Raw genomic sequence first — 18,630 nt, 5'->3', positions numbered from 1 at the left:
GTCCCATTGGTTGCCACGCTCTCACACCCAATAATTATTACCGCAGAAACTTGATAAAAGGCACATGCAGGCTTGTGCAAGAACACAGAAGGTAGTCGGGTGTCGGCTACAGAAGGTTCATTTGCGGTGAGTTTTGCATTGTTTTGTCAGCTGAATTATACGGTGTGTAACCGAAGCGTATATAACAATAAAGCACAGTAATTGACATCAAAAAGTGGTATTGTGACCATATTTCTACGTCTTTCCTGCTTCTATACACGCCTACAATGTCCCATAGAAAGTTATGATTGGAATGATATGAAAATAACCCAATCGGTATTGCTTTCAGTGATTTGTACAACTGTGTAGGCACACATTTTATGCGGTATTGCTTTCAGTGATTTGTACAACTGTGTAGGCACAAATTTTATGCGATTTTTGTGAAGATATACCGATAGTTTTACATCGAATTTCAACAAATAAATGCTTTCCTAATACATTCCTCTTAAACTTGATCATCGCAACTTAGTTACAGGCTAACTGGATGGAGTTTCTACAAGTCAATTACAGCTAAATAGAGTGTAATAAGGAATATACAGAACAGTGCTTCGGTTCCTGTAGTATAAAAGCAAAGAGTGAATCAAAGCACAAGATCCCCGTGGCAACCATTCATGACCATTTCCTCTTTGCGTATGGTAAGTTACTAAACATATTCGAACAAAAACATGACTGTTTTACATATTGGACTCCTCCTTAGTGTTATCATATAACACACACTGTAACATTACGTACTAAGTATTGCTTTGTGGTGAAGTGAACAGTGCTCTTACTAATGTATAGCCTTGTCCCCCGCCATAGGATTGGGGAATTTCCACCACTGGCTCTGAAGCACTGGATAACACAGGAGATTAGCACCGTCTCGATACGCATTTGAGCAGGAAATTACCTTTTGACTTGAACATAGGTGTCAACCCATACTGTTTACCCCGTTTCAGGGAAATACATTTTTTCAGGTCCATACGGTGTACACAGCCGTTTCAATACGGGCAAAAATATATATTTGTGTTTATTCCTTGTGATGGGACTTTGTAGGATAAACGTTGAGATTGATTCATTGGTCTGTAATAAAGTAGGGGGCACTGAAAAGGGGTTGACAGCTATGGTATAGTGTCGTGTATAATGTAGTGTATAGTGTAGTGTATAGCATACCTGTCAACCCATACGGTTTACCCGTATTCGTGTACAGGGAAATTGAGTTTTCAGCTCCATACGGCATGAAGCCGTTTCTATCCGGGCAAAAAAATATTAAAACATTATATTTGTTCATGTTTCTCCCATGTGATGGGACTTTGTAATGCTTATTGTTGAGATTTATAAGGGGCACGGGGTGACCAAAAAGGTCGGAATTGGTCTGTAATAAAGTAGGGGGCACTGAGAAGGGGTGTCCAGGTATGTTTGAACGCAACGTAACATTACACAAGCACCGATATTTTACCCGCACTGGACTTTGAGATTGTTTGGCAAAACGCCTACAGTTTGCCCACTCTCGACTTGCTAAGCCTGCTCAGCAACAACATGGAAATCATTATATATTTTTTATCATTTTGTCGTTTTGTGTTCACAGATTGTTCATTCGCAATGGCTGACGTGTCCAGCCTGTCTGGGATTTCTCCCTCCACCCTGGTTCTGATTTTGGCTGCGTTCGTTTTGTCTGCAATGTGAGTAACTCCGCTGCTGGGCTTTACGGCTACTCTCTCACCTCTCATGAGCAGCACCTCGTGCGAGGTCTTCGATTGCGACGATGAATTTGGTCTGTGCAGTAAACGTGAGCGATTAACAGGTCCCTGCAGGGTGGGCTGGTAGGAACATTGGAATTTTTCACTTCGTTAAAGTATTGAAAGGGGACGGACGGACGGACACATTAATCTATTGCAGGCTGGTACACTCAGTTTACAACTTCGTTCCTACCAGTATAACCGCCAGTCCTCGGGGCACAGCGAGTCAAGGCTGCTGAACGGGCATTGTTTTGAATGCTGAATTATGATTTTAAAATAAATATATACATTGTATATTTAAAAACATACCTGTTGAACTTCTTTCGCACCGTACTTAACCAACCGTGCTAATGGCAGTTGCATTCTTTAACATTCGCCCCGTTGTGGAAGACTAGAAATAAAACAAATGAGCAATGCCTCCTAATATTTGTCTCTCCACGTACAGTGAGGGAAAAAAGTATTTGATCCCCTGCTGATTTTGTACGTTTGCCCACTGACGAAGAAATGATCAGTCCATAATTTTAATGGTAGGTTAATTTGAACAGTGAGAGACAGAATAACAACAAAAAAATCCAGAAAAGCGCATGTCAAAAATGTTATTAATTGATTTGCATTTTAATGAGGGAAATAAGTATTTGACCCCTCTGCAAAACATGACTTAGTACTTGGTGGCAAAACCCTTGTTGGCAATCACAGTAGTCATACGTTTCTTGTAGTTGGCCACCAGGTTTGCACACATCTCAGGAGGGATTTTGTCCCACTCCTCTTTGCAGATCTTCTCCAAGTCATTAAGGTTTCGAGGCTGATGTTTGGCAACTCGAACCTTCAGCTCCCTCCACAGATTGTCTATGGGATTAAGGTCTGGAGACTGGCTAGGCCACTCCAGGACCTTAATGTGCTTCTTCTTGAGCTACACCTTTGTTGCCTTGGCCGTGTGTTTTGGGTCATTGTCATGCTGGAATACCCATCCACGACCCATTTTCAATGCCCTGGCTGAGGGAAGGAGGTTCTCACCCAAGATTTGACGCTACATGGCCCTGTCCATCGTCCCTTCGATGCGGTGAAGTTGTCCTGTCCCCTTAGCAGAAAAACACCCCCAAAGCATACTGTTTCCACCTCCATGTTTGACGGTGGGGATGGTGTTCTTGGGGTCATAGGCAGCATTCCTCCTCCTCCAAACACGGCGAGTTGAGTTGATGCCAAAGAGCTCCATTTTGGTCTCATCTGACCACAACACTTTCACACAGTTGTCCTCTGAATCATTCAGATGTTCATTGGCAAACTTCAGACGGGCATGTATATTTGCTTTCTTTAGCAGGGGGACCTTGCGGGTGCTGCAGGATTTCAGTCCTTCACGGCATAGTGTGTTACCAATTGTTTACTTGGTGACTATGGTCCCAGCTGCCTGGAGATCATTGACAAGATCCTCTCGTGTAGATCTGGGCTAATTCCTCACCGTTCTCATGATCATTGCAACTCCACGAGGTGAGATCTTGCATGGAGCCCCAGGCCGAGGGAGATTGACAGTTCTTTTGTGTTTCTTCCATTTGCGAATAATCGCACCAACTGTTGTCACCTTCTCACCAAGCTGCTTGGCAATGGTCTTGTAGCCCATTCCAGTATTGTGTAGGTCTACAATCTTGTCCCTGACATCCTTGGAGAGCTCTTTGGTCTTGGCCATGGTGGAGAGTTTGAAATCTGATTGATTGATTGCTTCTGTGGACAGGTGTCTTTTATACAGGTAACAAGCTGAGATTAGGAGCACTCCCTTTAAGAGTGTGCTCCTAATCTCCGCTCGTTACCTGTATAAAAGAGACCTGGGAGCCAGAAATCTTTCTGATTGAGAGGGGGTCAAATACTTATTTCCCACATTAAAATGCAAATCAATTTTTAACATTTTTGACATTCGTTTTTCTGGATTTTTTTGTTGTTATTCTGTCTCTCACTGTTCAAATAAACTTACCATTAAAATTATAGACTGATCATTTATTTGTCAGTGGGCAAACGTACAAAATCAGCAGGGGATTAAATACTTTTTTCCCTCACTGTATGTACAACACATTTCTTACCCAAACCATCAGTCGCATGGTTTTCTGCAAACTCTGCTTGTCTGGAATCAATACTGCTGAGATTACGCAGTCCCAGAAGACCGTGCTGCTGATGGTTTGTGGAGGATTTTTTGGGGTTAAATGTGAAGAGATGGCGATGCGCGAAGCGGAACACTCTTTGCCCATCTGTTTTGTATGTACGTATGTTGAACTTCTTTCGCGCTGTACGTAGCCAACTATAGCTTTGGGTCCACAGGCTCACTGTTTCATGGAGCTTGTGCACTGTGTATGCTTTGTAAAAACACACTTTTAAGGGTTACATGCTCGGAAAAAAAATCGGTGTAAAAAATGGATGCAAGGCAACTTTATTTAAACCAAAATTTTGGACACATTAAGAGAGGAACACAAAGGTACCGTGACATTTTACACAATAATTACCCCACTAAAGAGTTGCAGATGATTTAATTTGATCAAGAATTATTGGTTCAATAATTTCTAACATTTATAACATTTATATTGCCCTGCAAAATAACAGATCTGTTCTATCCCAGTGCCATGCTATGGCCGTACAGAATCTTCAAGAAGATGGGCGTACCTGGGCCAACACCTCTGCCATTCTTGGGAACCTTCTTACACTACCACCAGGTAGGTTTCACCTTGTATGGGATTCGATGAGATTTAGTTAAAACCACGCGAGAGCCCTGTGGAGATGACCTGACCACTTTTTTCAAGGAAGAACTGGGAACATTGAAACCAATACAATGTATCATACATATTCGGAGAGTTGCATGGCATTTAAATGCAACCACAAGGCCTAAAGCTATATAAACTTCAGAAGTAAAACATCACCAGGCAGATTGCAATCATGTCAAACTTAAATTAAACACAATTAAAAATGAAGATACATATTGAAGTGAGATATAAGTTCAAAAACACATTGATATATTACAGTAATTCAATTGAATAGCCCGCTTTTAAAGTGCATGCAATCTAGTTTCATTTATAAGTCATCATGCATGGCAGGTTATAACAGTAGCTTCCCAAGGGCATACGTTTTCCTATTTTAACTCATCCTTTATGCTGTCAACCCAGCACAAGGATAAGTATTTGAGGACTGTTTCATGAATGGAAATAAGTATCCTCATACAGTAGTATCCAAAGTTATTGTATCAGGATATTGTTGAGGAATCCTAAAAGAATACAGAGGCTGGATGTTAGCTACCTGGTAAACAGGAGGTATTGGTATTCATATTTAGGAGGTATTGTGTTCGATCCTGACGCTTCTATATTTCAAGCTTGCATGTTCTCCCTGTGGTTGCGTGACATTTTCACCGGGTCCTCCGGTTTTCCCTCTACATTTAGAAACGTGCATTTCGAGGATTTGGCTGCAGTACATTTCCACGTGATGAGCCACTTAGTTGAGCTATCATTTATGGCCAGGTCACTTCTGAAAAAGAGCTATACAGTTTAGTGGGCCGTAAACTGGTTAAACAAAAATAGTTTAAATGTGCCGGCTTACCAGCTTGGTTCTATTAGTGACAAGACTGATGCCAAACCTAAACAAATTAACGGTTGAGACCTCCTTTGCCAGTAACAAGATATAGTAATAGGTTTTTACCCTTTTATCTGGCACAAAAAACCGGACACCTTTATACAAGGGATCATGTTTGCCATAACCACAACACAAGTAGTCAAAATGCAAACAAAAAAGACAACTCTGATAATAATATGCACTGCCCTTGAATTTGATTGGTCTACACCCGAGACGGCTTTTCTTAGAGCCTAGTCTCCACTGGTGTTGGACCAGAAGACGCCAAAAGGCGTACAACTCAAAAAACAGCACACCATCAGAGTATTGAGAGCTCGGGGTAAGCACTTACATTATGAGACCTACTTTGGCAGTAACAAGATATAGGAATAATGTAAGTGCTTACCCCGAGCTCTCAATACTCTGATGGTGCGGTGTTATTTGAGTTGTACGCCTTTTGGCGTTTTCTGGTCCAACACCAGTGGAGACTGGGCTCTAAGAAAAGCCGTCTCGAGTGTGGACCAATCAAATTCAAGGACAGTGCATATTATCAGAGTTGTCTTTTTTGTTTGCATTTTGACTACTTGTGTTGTGGTTATGGCAAACATGATCCCTTGTATAAAGGTGTCAGTTTTTTTTTGTGCCAGGTAAAAGGGTTAAAACCTATTACTAAATTAACGGTTGTCAACGTCATCAGCCATGATCAATCCACTGCCGGATGAAGGCTTCCCCAAGTTTATATTACCAAGCACCTGTACAAAAGCCGATTGCTTTGGTCTATCTCCCCAGTTAACGCCCTCTTCTGCACGTTCCTTCACTTTGGCTGCCACTTGATCCGTATTCGTGACCATCAGTCATTATTCCTTACAGTGACGTGTCTTGCCAAAGCCTGCATACTTTTCTTAACAGTTAGAATTATGTATTTATCCTGCGTATCCTCTCCAATCCACGCGTTTCTCAAGTCTGTCGATGGAATTCCGAGTTACGCTTCTCTCCATGCTTCGTTGCTTACTTTTTTCAGTTTTTGTAAAATGTTCATTGTTCATATCCGTGTTTCTGACCCATGTCATAGTCGGTAATAAGCATGGATTATAAATATATATTTTTAAGGCCCATCGATTGGAATTTTGCATTTCATTATTAACTTCAGATTTCCCATCCAAACAGACCCACGGCCGCCAATTAATTTTAACTATTTGATTCCGGTTTAACTTTATATATCTGTCACAGGTAAACATGTTCTTCCGTGTTTTCCAGTTGCGTCCTTCTGCCAAGATATCTCCCAAATAGTTTAGAGTGAACTTGTTGCATGTGACTTCTTTGGTGCGCACATTAAATTCTGAGATCAAGTTTACAGCCACACTGAGATTACATGAAGCACGACAAATACGTCTTCCAAGCGGAACCTGACGGTGATGACACTTTCCCCAAAGTTACAATCACAGGGACATTCGAAAATATGTTTTGTTCAAAACTGAATTGGAGAAAACAAAAGCAGCAGTACGGAGAAAATAATAACCACCGGATTTGAAGGCAAAAGTGACGTCCAATGTGTATTTTTGCTCTAAATAGCTTACATTTTTTTGTAAACGATGCTATCTATGGGACATTGAAAATATATTATTGATATACCAGGGCTGGACCCCAACTCTTAGATGTAGTAGGGTGGAGTAAAATGCCTTTTTTGTCCCGGTGCTCATGCGTGGTCCTCTGTTGAGTTGCAAAAACCTCTCGAGAAGGGCACCAGTCTGCACCTAAACCTGATCGTGGCTGATGGCATCATTTCTGTCAGCACCAGGACAAAACTGGCCTCTTATCCCACTCCTCCGACGACAATAATGTGCATAAGCCAACGGTTAAACTTATGACATCGAACTCACACCGTGTTTTCTTCTTGATTGTTTTCACAGGGTTTCAAAGAATTTGATCAAAATAGTTTTAAGAAGTATGGGAGAATCTGGGGGTAAGTTCATATTGCTTGCTCGACATTTTATAAAAGTCGCGCGTATGTGTGTATATATAACGTATTTTGTGGAATGCTACTTTAAAATTTGTAAAAATTAAAACAACCTCATGAATCTATGTTTAGTTAGACAGTGCAAGATGAGTTTGGTAAAACATAATACACTGAAACCGCTTACAATACTTTTTGTGGTGTGGAGTGATATGGAGTGAGGATAACATGCTGTTATTCAATAAAGTTGTTGCTATGTTGAAGAGCGATCCACAAATATTGTTAAATGTGTGTGGATCGCTCTCCAACATACCAGTGTGCTGAGCAATAAACATTTGACGTGTTTGTTCACGTGACGTTTTTTTTAAACCAGGACTTACGATGGCCGGTTGCCTCTGCTCGTGGTGGCTGACACAAGCATCCTGAAAACAGTCCTGGTGAAGGATTCCCTGGAGTTCTTCACCAACCGCCGGGTAAAGCAGTGCCACGTCACCCAAATACGAATGAGAAATGCCAATGTGAGGTTCATGGCATGTGTCTCGGTATAGACAACGAGACATTTAATTCATACCTAACATCATATATCTTAAATTGCCTTTTACCTTTATTTTATTTCATCCTCATTTTACCAGGTAAGGCCCCACTGAGCTATACAGCTATTTTTCAGAAGCGACCTGGCCACAAATGATAGCTCAACGAAGTGGCTTATCGCGTGGAAATTTATTAGCAGCCGGATACTCTAAACACGTGTTTCTAATTGTGGAGGGGACCCAAAGAAAAATCTACGCGAACACCTTAATGAAAAAAAATCTGTGTGTCAGCCTTTTGCAGGTCCCACTGCTAAACGAAGGGCTCCCACACTGTATGGGTCATTGGAGTTTGTTTGACCAAACCCCACAACGCTAGCCACTGTAGTATTGTAAACAGCGAGCATGGGACCAGTTCAAACATCACTCACTGCCGGTGTTAGCCACGCCATGAATTCAAATCAGGTCACTCAGTGCATAGTCACTATACTTTGCCCCCCTATCTCATACTTTACACTCCTATCGTGTTTTTTGTATCGTTGTTGCAACGTTCTGACCCGCCCCGACTGGACATCTGTGAAAAAGAGCTTCATATCTCATCGGATTCCCCCAGTATAAATAAATATTATGATTATGATAGGAACGTTCATTAAGCATTGTGCCATGATTCCAACCGGAATGTAATGTCACTCTTCTCCGAGTCCCAATGCCTCATTGTCCAATTGTCCCGTCGTACATTTTATGTACCGATGTCACACTAAGCTGAGCTCCAGGAAAACTAAATGCATATTGGCTTGGGTAGACAGGAACATTTCACCCTCCATATATGACTTTAGAAACCGCCATGTCTCCATCGAAACACAAGAATGCATATGGTTAAAATATTTTTTTGTTTTGCTGTAAAGATGTCAGTAAATTAATCCGGTGCAATAAATGTGAGGTATGTATCTTGCTTACTTTTTGTTGAGCAATAATTTGTTGCTCTTTGCAGCTTTAATGATTCTTATGCTTGTCTGCAGTTTAAAAATCTCTCCAACAGTTTACTACAAAATAATAAAAATATAAAACAATACAATTCCAACAACGTTTCGACTGCAACACAAGTAATCACCATCAGGTGTGTTGCAGTCGAAACGGCGTGAGAATTTTATTGTTTTATATTTTTATTATTTTATTGTTTCCCTTCTACGTGACTTTACCGAAAGAACCAAGAATATGAATCCCTACAGTCACGAAAGCTTTAAATCAAAGTTAACTACAAGTTGAATGGCTTTTTAAATGATAATCACCTAAATATCCAAGACTATTATTAAAATATGTGTGAAACTACGAAATCAATTTTTAGGGTATACACATTACGAACAATGTCATTATCCAATTCCTGCAACTTTATAAAATATATGAAATAGTATTTTTTGGTAAACTGTATTCCCATGTTAATGTGTTTGATTATTTTAACTGTTACATGTGCTATGGTTTTTCCTTGTTCTCTTATTTTTTACATAGAATATCGGGCTGAATGGCCCCTTCAAGGAAGCTATGAGCATAGCTAATGATGAGAAGTGGAAGCGCATCCGTAACGTACTGTCCCCAACTTTCAGTGGTGGCAAAATCAAACAGGTAAAATAACCCGAAAAAGTCGATGGATGTTTCTTTTTTCAGTGGTGTTGCTGATAGGTCCAAAGTATGTTTGTACCAAATACTAAACAAAACGTTCCCGTCTTGTTTAGATGTGCCCACTGATTGTACGTTGTGCTGATTCACTCGTGAAGAACCTCCGTGAAAAATGCCAGTCTGGGAAGTTAGTGGACCTAAAAGAGTAAGTGCATGAAGCATTTGAAAAAACACACATTTCAACACATCCTGTGAGTGGTGAGAAAACTCAGAGGGAATGGTGAGTGGAGGCTGGAAACAACTAAAAGTAAGACTTGCAAGGCGATTTCTCGACACAAAAAGGTGCAATCGTAACAATCACCTCGGTCCTCCCATCATGCATTGCATGTCACGTGACATCACCAAACTGCATGTATCATGCAAACTGCGTATATCACTGCCAAAAAGCCTTTGGTGGGATTTTGGTCGTACATATCTTCATATGGATGGATATCGGCAGGGTTCATTGAAAATGTACACTTCAGTGTGATACTTGTGTGCATTTGGGAAAAGTTCAATTGTAATTTCCAGTCCACGTGTCAAGTTTTATAGATCAGTGCATTGCGCGTCGGTATACCTTAACGTCGTGGTATTGATGTGAATTTTGCCTCTGCTAGGACATTCGGGCCGTACAGCATGGACGTGATTGCAAGCTCGGCGTTCAGTACGGACGTGGACTCTCAGAACAACCCCAACGATCCATTCGTCATTCATGGGAAAAGCATTTTCAAGATCAACTTATTGAACCCTTTGGTTGCACTAATCGGTAAGTATGGTAACTTTACCAGTGACACGTCTAGGCAAATGGTTTTATGTTTTACGGGCATTAATTTAACTACACGTCTGATTCAATAAATTTCTGCAAAGAGGCAATTTGGCCAATGCAACGTTATATTTTGTTCCATCTCTATTGCAGTGTATGTTGATGACCAAGTCATTGCCTGATTTTGAGATTGGACATGGGGCAGCAGGTGACAGAAATCTGTGCATTGTCATTATTTTCTCTTTTACAGCGATCTTTCCAGAGCTTGTCCCGCCGCTAGAATTCCTGGGATTATCTTTTTTTCCCAAAAAAGCTTCCTCATTCTTCACGACAATTGTCCGGCAGATGGTAAAGCAACGCCAGAAGGGGCTTCACGACATGGTGAGTCCGTTTCAACAATGCTCTTTTTCAATATTGGTTATGTTTGATATGACAATAAGACATTTTAACATTATTTTTCATACTCTCTGGTTCTTTCTTTAAAGTGACGTGAATATAAAAAAAAATAATAAAAGAAACACGTGACTTTACCGAAAGAACCAGAGATTATGGATTCCTGCAGTCACGAAAGCTTCAATTTATTATTTTTCATATATCAGTGTAGATAAATTGTAATACAGCAGTAAAGTATTGCATGACTGAAGGCATGTATGTATGTATGTTGAACTTCTTTCGCACCGTACATAGCCAATGGGAGGTGCGGGGGAAGGAAAACAAACTAAACACAAAAAGTCATTTTCAATCTAGATTTTATGTATGGTACACCTGTTGGTGTTTTGTCCAGAGAATGTGAAATCTAACTTGTCATGAAAATGTGACCTTTTTTGTCTAGGGGCGAGTCGACTTTCTTCAATTGATGGTGGATGTTCAACTTTCTAAATCCATGCAAAATGGAGCTAATCCTCATTCAGACAAATGTAGGTATTTTTTTACATTTCAAATGAAATAACATTCACAGGTTCACTTTCAATTGACACCAATTCACAGTTTTACTTCGTATTGAGTGTACAATCCAAGATATTTAGGCGATTATGGTGAATGACGAACATATATAAACATGTCACTATGCTCTCAATGTGAAACACTGTAGTTCATGTTTACAATACAATTTTGAAAATATTGTCCTGAATGCTCATTTTGGGAAAGAAAGCACTTTTTAAATTAACTCCATTGAAGGGGTTGTAATGACAATCATGAGGTCACTTGAGTCCTATATAATTCCTCGCACAGTACACACAGTACGATATACAGTACAGGTCTAGGACCAAGCCATCCAGGATGCGCCCGATCTGATCATATCTCAAGCTTAGCAAGTTGCCATAGCGCTTATGGGGCTAATATCAGGTATCATCAAAACCACGACCCACCATCAAAACCACGACCCACCATCAAAACCACGACCCACCATAAAAACCAGTGCCCACCATCAAAACCATGGCCCACCATCAAAACCATGGCCCACCATCAAAACCACCACTCACCATTAAAACTACCACTCACCATCAAAACCACCACTCACCATCAAAACCACACCCACCATCAAAACCACGCCCACTATCAAAACCACCACTCACCATCAAAACCACGCCCACCATCAAAACCACGCCCACCAACAAAACCACCACTCACCATCAAAACCACCACTCACCACCAAAACCACACCCACCATCAAAACCACGCCCACTATCAAAACCACCACTCACCATCAAAACCACGCCCACCATCAAAACCACGCCCACTATCAAAACCACCACTCACCATCAAAACCACGCCCACCATCAAAACCACACCCACCAACAAAACTACCACTCACCATCAAAACCACCACTCACCACCAAAACCACACCCACCATCAAAACCACACCCACTATCAAAACCACCACTCACCATCAAAACCACGCCCACCATCAAAACCACGCCCACTAACAAAACCACCACTCACCATCAAAACCACGCCCACCATCAAAACCACCACTCACCATCAAACCACCACTCACCATCAAAACCACGCCCACCATCAAAACCACCACTCACCATAAAAACCACGCCCACCATCACAACCACCGTCCACCATCAAACCACCACTCAACATCAAAACCACGCCCACCATCAAAACCACCACTCACCATCAAAACCACGCCCACCATCAAAACCACCACTCACCATCAAAACCACCACCCACCAACAAAACCACCGCCCACCATGAAAACCACGCCCACCATCAAATCCACCACTCCCCATCAAAACCACCGCTCACCATCAAAACCACCGCCCACCATCAAAACCACGCCCACCATCAAAACCACGCCCACCATCAAAACCACGCCCACCATCAAAAAACACGCCCACCATCAAAACCACGCCCACCATCAAAACCACGCCCACCATCAAAACCAGCGCCCACCATCAAAACCACCGCCCACCATCAAAACAACGCCCACTATCAAAACAAGCGTCCACCATCAAAACCACCACTCACCATCAAAACCCTCGAGGAGCGTCCGCCGGGCTTTGAGCTGCTGCGACGCCCTATGTGGCCAGCTCAGTAGGCTGGGGAGAGGCGCGGTGCGATGAGCAAAAAGACCGGGGGGGGGGGGGGGGGGGGGTCCGGCAACCTGCGGCTCTTTAAAAAGGACCGCCTCGTCACGTTATTTATTAAGGACCGCCGTCTCGTAGTCACCACGTGCATTGCTGACTCTTGAAATATTGAGGGGTTTTTTTTACCGAGTTTGAAAACAATTTTCTCTTGTTTTTTTGGTTGCTGAGCTCTGGACCCGCTTGTGGGGTGGAGGCCATGGGGGGGGCGGGGGAGATTCCCGATCACGATCAATAACAGTGGAGAATATTTCAACCGGTCCTGGGGCTCCCCAAGGTCGGCTCAACCTCAAATGAGTACCTGGTGGTGTTGTGTAAGAATCACCACTAGGGAGACAAAGGTGGCCGGGCATGGTGCTGGCCACTCACCCCCTCATGTGCCGTGCCGGTACTCGCTAACAGCACTTGCCCCAACAGTCTGTTAAGGCTACACTGGGGGATCTTCGTCTTAGGTGGCAGGGATGTGGAGTAGATGGAGGATGGCGCGCAACTGTTGCCTGGCTGCTCCTCCTGAAGGGGCCTTGCTGAGGGCCCTCACTAGACTGAATGACACAAACCCTGAGACCGTCGCATCGTTGATGAGGAACTCCTCGTGAGAGTAGGACCTTGCCGTTTTCTTTTTTACTTTTTGTGCTCTACGTTTGCATGCGATGCATATGCACGGTACAAGCGTGAAAATGACCAAAGCAGTAGGAATTTAACTAATTGTACGATGGCATATTAATGCCAGTAGCTTTTGCCGGGTAGTGGCGGCGCACGCCTGGAATCCAGCACGATGGAGGCGAGAGTTTGTGGATCACACGAATGTTACTGAAGCTCCCTTCTGATGCATGTCGAGATGCCATACCCTGGTTTGCCAGGAAAAGGAGGGGCAGCAAAGTGTGGACTCATATCACGCGTCTGTTCTGTATGGGATAGAGTGTTGCCCCCTCGCATGCATTGGTTTTCTCGGGGTAATTGTTGGCACCAGCTCGCCACTGGACTGCTGTCCATTGCGTTTGTGGTTCCTTAGACATTGTGAGATAAAGTGTACTTAACAATGCTGTATAAAACGTTACAGAGCAAGATATATTTCACACTGCATCTTCATTGTTGTCTGTTTTATTTCACAGATCTGACCGACAGTGAACTGGAGGCACAGGCGATTTTGTTCCTTCTGGCTGGCTATGAGACCACAAGCACAGCCATCACCTTTGTGGCCTATTGCCTTGCTTGTAACCCTGACGTCCAGACTAAAGTCCAGCAAGAGATCGATATATTTCTCCCGAATGACGTAAGACTTACCTTTTAAACTTAAATTGAATTTTGATTTAAAGCTTTCATGACTGCAGTGATTTATATTCTTGGTTCTTTCGGTAACGTCACGTTGAAGGGAAACAATAAAATAATAAAATATATATAAAACAATAAAATTCTCACGACGTTTCGACTGAAACACAAGCAGTCATCATCAGGTGTGAAAACCAACGGCAAGAACATTTGAAAGAAGTGGCGGTTAGTATTTATTTATTTATTTGTAAACGTTAGCACCACGGATAGCGATTTGACAATTTGTTTAGATGGACGAGTCCATCTATGTTTGGAAAAGAGGAGGGGGGAGACGAAAAATTTATGTATGCTGTCTGAAAGCCACCGTAAGCGTGAACAATCAATTAAGACCGGAAATGGTTTATCAAATCCTTCTAATGATTGCTAAGCCAGAATTAATATTCTCGGTTGAAATTGTCTCTGTGCTTGTATATGTGGATAGCCTCATGAACGAATCTCTCATGGTAGCCAGATGGCTTGCAAAGAACCTCTGTCTTGGAGAAGTCAATGTCATGTGAGCCTACTGAATAATAACAGTGATCTGCCACGGCCGAGGTGTTGGTCCTACCATGTTTAAGGTCTGCTTTGTGTTCACGAATGCGGTCCGAGACATGTCGTTTGGTTTCTGTGAATTGTCACAGTTCAAAACACTGTTCTACACTGCGATGAGACAGGTGTATGTACATGAGCTTCATGTTTCAAAGTCTGAAAGGCATATACTATACTAGCTGTACTACCCGGCTTCGCCCGGGACTTGGATTCACCACGCCTGGCCGCCTTTCTCTCCCCAGTGGCGATGTTCACACACCACAGCAGTTACTTGTTTGAGGCTGAGTCGACCTAGGGGAGGCCCAGAACCGGTTCAAATAATCGTCACCGGTGTTGGTGGTGGCCGTGAGCGGGAATTGAACTCGGGTTGCCGGGTTGGTAGGGCAGCGCGCGAATCGCTACACTACAATGCGTTACGCTTCCACATGCGCGGGTCACGTGACAGAGTTGACGTCACAGCTCACTTACCGTGCAAAAAAAAATGCATTATTGAGCTCCCCCCCCAAAAAAAACCCCAAAAGTGTATTTTTATATTTTTTGCATGGTGTACAGTCTGGAAAGTACCCACATGGCAAATTTCCAGTTTGTTGCATGTTGGGAAGTACGCTAAACATTTTGAACAGACACATTCACAACTTTGCCTTTTATATATATGGAGATAATAAACTATTCTAGAATGTGTTTCGAATGAAATGATAATTATTCGTTAACTTGTGTAAATATATCTATCCCACCTTTGTGCAGACTCTTCCAAGTTACGAGATTCTGAAGCAGATGGAGTATCTGGACATGGTCGTGAGCGAGACTCTGCGCATGTACCCACCAACATCTCGTACGGACCGCGTCTGTAAAAAGACGACGGTTGTGAATGACCTGGTCATCCCCAAGGGTGTGGTGGTCACTGTGCCATTGTGGGTGCTCCACTACGACCCGCAGTACTGGGACGAACCTGAAGAGTTCCGGCCGGAACGGTGAGCGAATCTCTTTCAAATTTGAATGCGTTTGAAAACTGAATTTTACGTGTCAAGTATTTAAAACATGGATCCATTCTATTTGGAAATACTTGAAACCTAGCTTTCAGGTCATAGCGTAGGCAGCGGAAAGATAGAGATATAGTTAGTTCAAGCCATATAAAGGCCATTTTACTGGTAGGAACCTCTGGTAACACCAGCCCACAGGGGATTATTGTGTCCGTCCGTCGTGCATCCAAAAATGGGAGGGGTGGGGCTGGGTGGAGAGGGGAGGGGCTGGGTGGGGAGGGGAGGGTGGGGAGGGGTTGGGTGGGGAGGGGTGGGGCTGGGTGGGGAGGGGCTGGACACCCCGTGGTGCCCTTATAAAACTCAACGTTTAACCTACTCACGCCGGCTTGTGCCCGCCCTCACAGTCGGGCATATTTGCGGAATACACCACGTGCCGCCGTTGACCCTGGCCATTGACCGAGCAACCCAACGTTCCTACCAGCTCCCTCCGCAGGAATGTGTTTTGTTTTAATGGCTCATTGACTGCAGACTGGTTGATTTTTTGTTCTCCAATTTTTCCCAAACGTGTTATTTTGAACAGTTTCCAATTAAAGTTGAAAGTGTGAGCTATGTCCATCTCATCTGTCTGTCGTGGCGTGGTCATGGTCATTCTCATCGCGATTTATCCAATTAAAAAATCTTTTCCAGGTAAAGCTGCGTTGATAAATTAGTTTGATGTGAATGCCTTGCTTTGGACCTGCATCTTTTCCACTTTGATCTCCAAGAGATCCAATTCTAGAGCAAAGTGTCCTCAAAAGCAGGATTGTCTTCCCGCTGTGTGAATTCCCCAAATGAAGGTCGATTTAAATTTGACTTCTCGTGACTATCTGGATTAACCGTAAACCACTGCCATTAAGCTCACGACACTTGTTAGTCAATGGATTATGAGTGTGCGCACGACTGTGAATTGTGCAGATTCTCCAAGGAGGCCAAGGAGGCGCGTGACCCCTACTGCTACCTGCCCTTCGGTCAAGGGCCCAGGAACTGCATCGGCATGCGCTTTGCCCTGATGTCCATGAAGATCGTAGTCTGTCGCATCCTGCAGCGCTACTCTTTCCACGCGTGCAACGAGACCACGGTGCACGATCACACCCCCTCCTCCACTCTTTACTGTTCACAAACAAAAGTTATTTATGGTTTTAAGGAAAGGCTAACATGTAATATTACCTTTTTTTCCTTCAGATTCCACCAAAACTTACAAAGAATCCATTTTTGCAACTGGAAAACCCACTTTTGGTGCAAGTTTCGGAAAGAAAGAAAGGGGGCTGATGTACGAGCAAAATCCAAGATCACGGCTCCAGAGAAAAAGAAGACTTGAGAGATGATCAAAACAACAAAAAGAAGACCTACCTGTAGTGCCAATTCTAAGCGCTATCTTAACACAGTGCTGAAAGTTAATTTAGTAACAAATTTCGATTAGTAACAAATTAGTAACAAATTATATTATGTTATACAGATTTATGTAGTGCCTTCGTCCAAGACGATTGTACATTAGATGAGAGGTTAAAATAAATAGTGGGGTAATTAAATGTTTTTGTGTAGTTATGGCTACAGTAAGGACGGGTGGGAGCGGTGAAGGAGGGGTTGGAGTAGTGACAGGGATAGTCGTAGTGACACGGGTAGGGGTAGTGATAGGGGTTTGGGTAGGCCTGGTCGTAGCGGGGGGGGGGGGTCAGGGAGTTGCAGTAGGATAGGCAAGGCGGAAGAGATGGGTAGTGGGTAGTTTTAAGGGAGGAACGGAAGCAGGTTATAGTGAAGCTGATTTTTTGATGTGCAGTTGGGATTTTGTTGCAGTGAAGGGGAGCAAGAAGGGAAAGGAAAGAGAGTGTGACTGGGCACAGGGCGAGGGAGGCCCAGAGAGGGACAGTAGAGATTTGGAGCATGAATAGGATAGAGTAATATATTAGAGAAGCAAGATAAGGTGGGGCAAGATCATAGACTAGGGTGAGACATTTAAACAGACAGCGATAATATACAAGGCGCCAGTGTATTTCGGAAAGTCGAGCAGAAGTGTGGGAATTGTGGGGGGGAGATTAAAAATGATCTGGGTTGAGGTATTTTGGATCGGTTGGAGCGGAGCGAAGGGTTAGGCAGGAAGGCGGAGAAGGAGATGGTTGCATTATTCAAGGTGATATTGAAAACGAGAAAAGGAACGAAACCGTGACTGGGCGCAGGGTTTTAAAAATGTTTTTGCAATTAAATTTCTAAGATTGTTTAATAGTTTGCTGATTCATAGTTGTGTGTCTAAATGCAGTTCAGTAGATATCTGCTGTTTTTATTGAGTTATACTCTTCATGTGTAACACACCGATAATAAAGTGTGCGCATTGACATTCTGTTGAGTGTTGGGTAGTGACTATTTCTGTGGGTGAATTAGAAGCAGTGGAAATTCCACATTCTTACGGTGGTGACCAGTACGACCTTAAAACAGCTACTGTTGAGTTACCACCATGTGTTATTGCTTCACCAATTGAGGCTCGATTTACAGATCCAATAAAGTTTACGTACTGACTTAATTGTTGATTTGTATTGTACAGTGTAACTGTTATCTTGTTTTTTTTATAGAGTGCCTTTGATGAAGGCGCTTAAAAAAACAGGTAAAACAAGGACACTATTCTATGGTTCTTTTCGTAAAGTCACGTAGACAGAAAAATAATAACAATAAAATAATAAAAATGCAAATAAAGCGAATAAAAAATAATAAAATATCACGACGTTTCGATCGCAACACAAGCGGTCGTCATCAGGAACAGGGAGGTTAGCCTCTGAGTGCAAACTGTTTATAAAGGTTTAGAGATGGGCGGGGCAGCTAATGTTAATGTTGGAGAGGGCTCCGACACCGGTAGTAGGTCTACACCAATCAAAGAGCTGTTTATAAAGGTTTAGAGATGGGCGGGGCAGCTAATGTTAATGTCGGCAAAAGCTCCGACACC

At 42.9% G+C, this 18,630-nt stretch overlaps 1 protein-coding gene across 3 annotated transcripts; it reads left to right on the top strand.

Moving 5' to 3' along the window:
- On the top strand, positions 1-18,033 carry LOC116951672 (cytochrome P450 3A21-like). 3 transcript variants are annotated; one of them, XM_032970479.2, is made up of 14 exons: positions 2-126; positions 1,604-1,697; positions 4,354-4,447; positions 7,241-7,293; positions 7,658-7,757; positions 9,318-9,431; positions 9,542-9,630; positions 10,082-10,230; positions 10,478-10,608; positions 11,060-11,144; positions 13,935-14,095; positions 15,424-15,650; positions 16,614-16,776; positions 16,881-18,033. In XM_032970479.2, the coding sequence occupies exons 2-14, from the start codon at positions 1,618-1,620 to the stop codon at positions 16,965-16,967; spliced, it is 1,533 nt and encodes a 510-aa protein (XP_032826370.2). In that variant the 5' UTR covers positions 2-126; positions 1,604-1,617; the 3' UTR covers positions 16,968-18,033. The 3 variants fall into 3 exon arrangements, with proteins under 3 accessions (XP_075929862.1, XP_032826370.2, XP_032826371.2); XM_032970480.2 differs by lacking the exon at positions 2-126 and adding an exon at positions 533-674; XM_076073747.1 differs by lacking the exons at positions 16,614-16,776; positions 16,881-18,033 and having other exon boundaries at positions 1-126; positions 15,424-15,654.
- The last annotated feature ends 597 nt before the right edge of the window (positions 18,034-18,630 follow it).

This window comes from Petromyzon marinus, chromosome 43, assembly GCF_048934315.1.
Source record: "Petromyzon marinus isolate PM22_M1 ecotype Great Lakes invasive population chromosome 43, UKy_Petmar_22M1.pri1.0, whole genome shotgun sequence".
Taxonomy (NCBI): Eukaryota; Metazoa; Chordata; class Hyperoartia; order Petromyzontiformes; family Petromyzontidae; genus Petromyzon; species Petromyzon marinus.
Note: the sequence above shows the minus strand (reverse complement) of the source record. Positions and strands in the feature narration are given on the sequence as shown.

Excerpts from the sequence above, each read along its gene's own strand:
- LOC116951672 (XM_032970479.2), top strand. The coding sequence starts at position 1,618 with ATGGCTGACGTGTCCAGCCTGTCTGGGATTTCTCCCTCCACCCTGGTT. Across the intron at positions 10,609-11,059 it reads AGAAGGGGCTTCACGACATG|GGGCGAGTCGACTTTCTTCA; the intron begins GTGAGTCCGTTT and ends TTTTTTGTCTAG. Across the intron at positions 15,651-16,613 it reads GAAGAGTTCCGGCCGGAACG|ATTCTCCAAGGAGGCCAAGG; the intron begins GTGAGCGAATCT and ends TGAATTGTGCAG.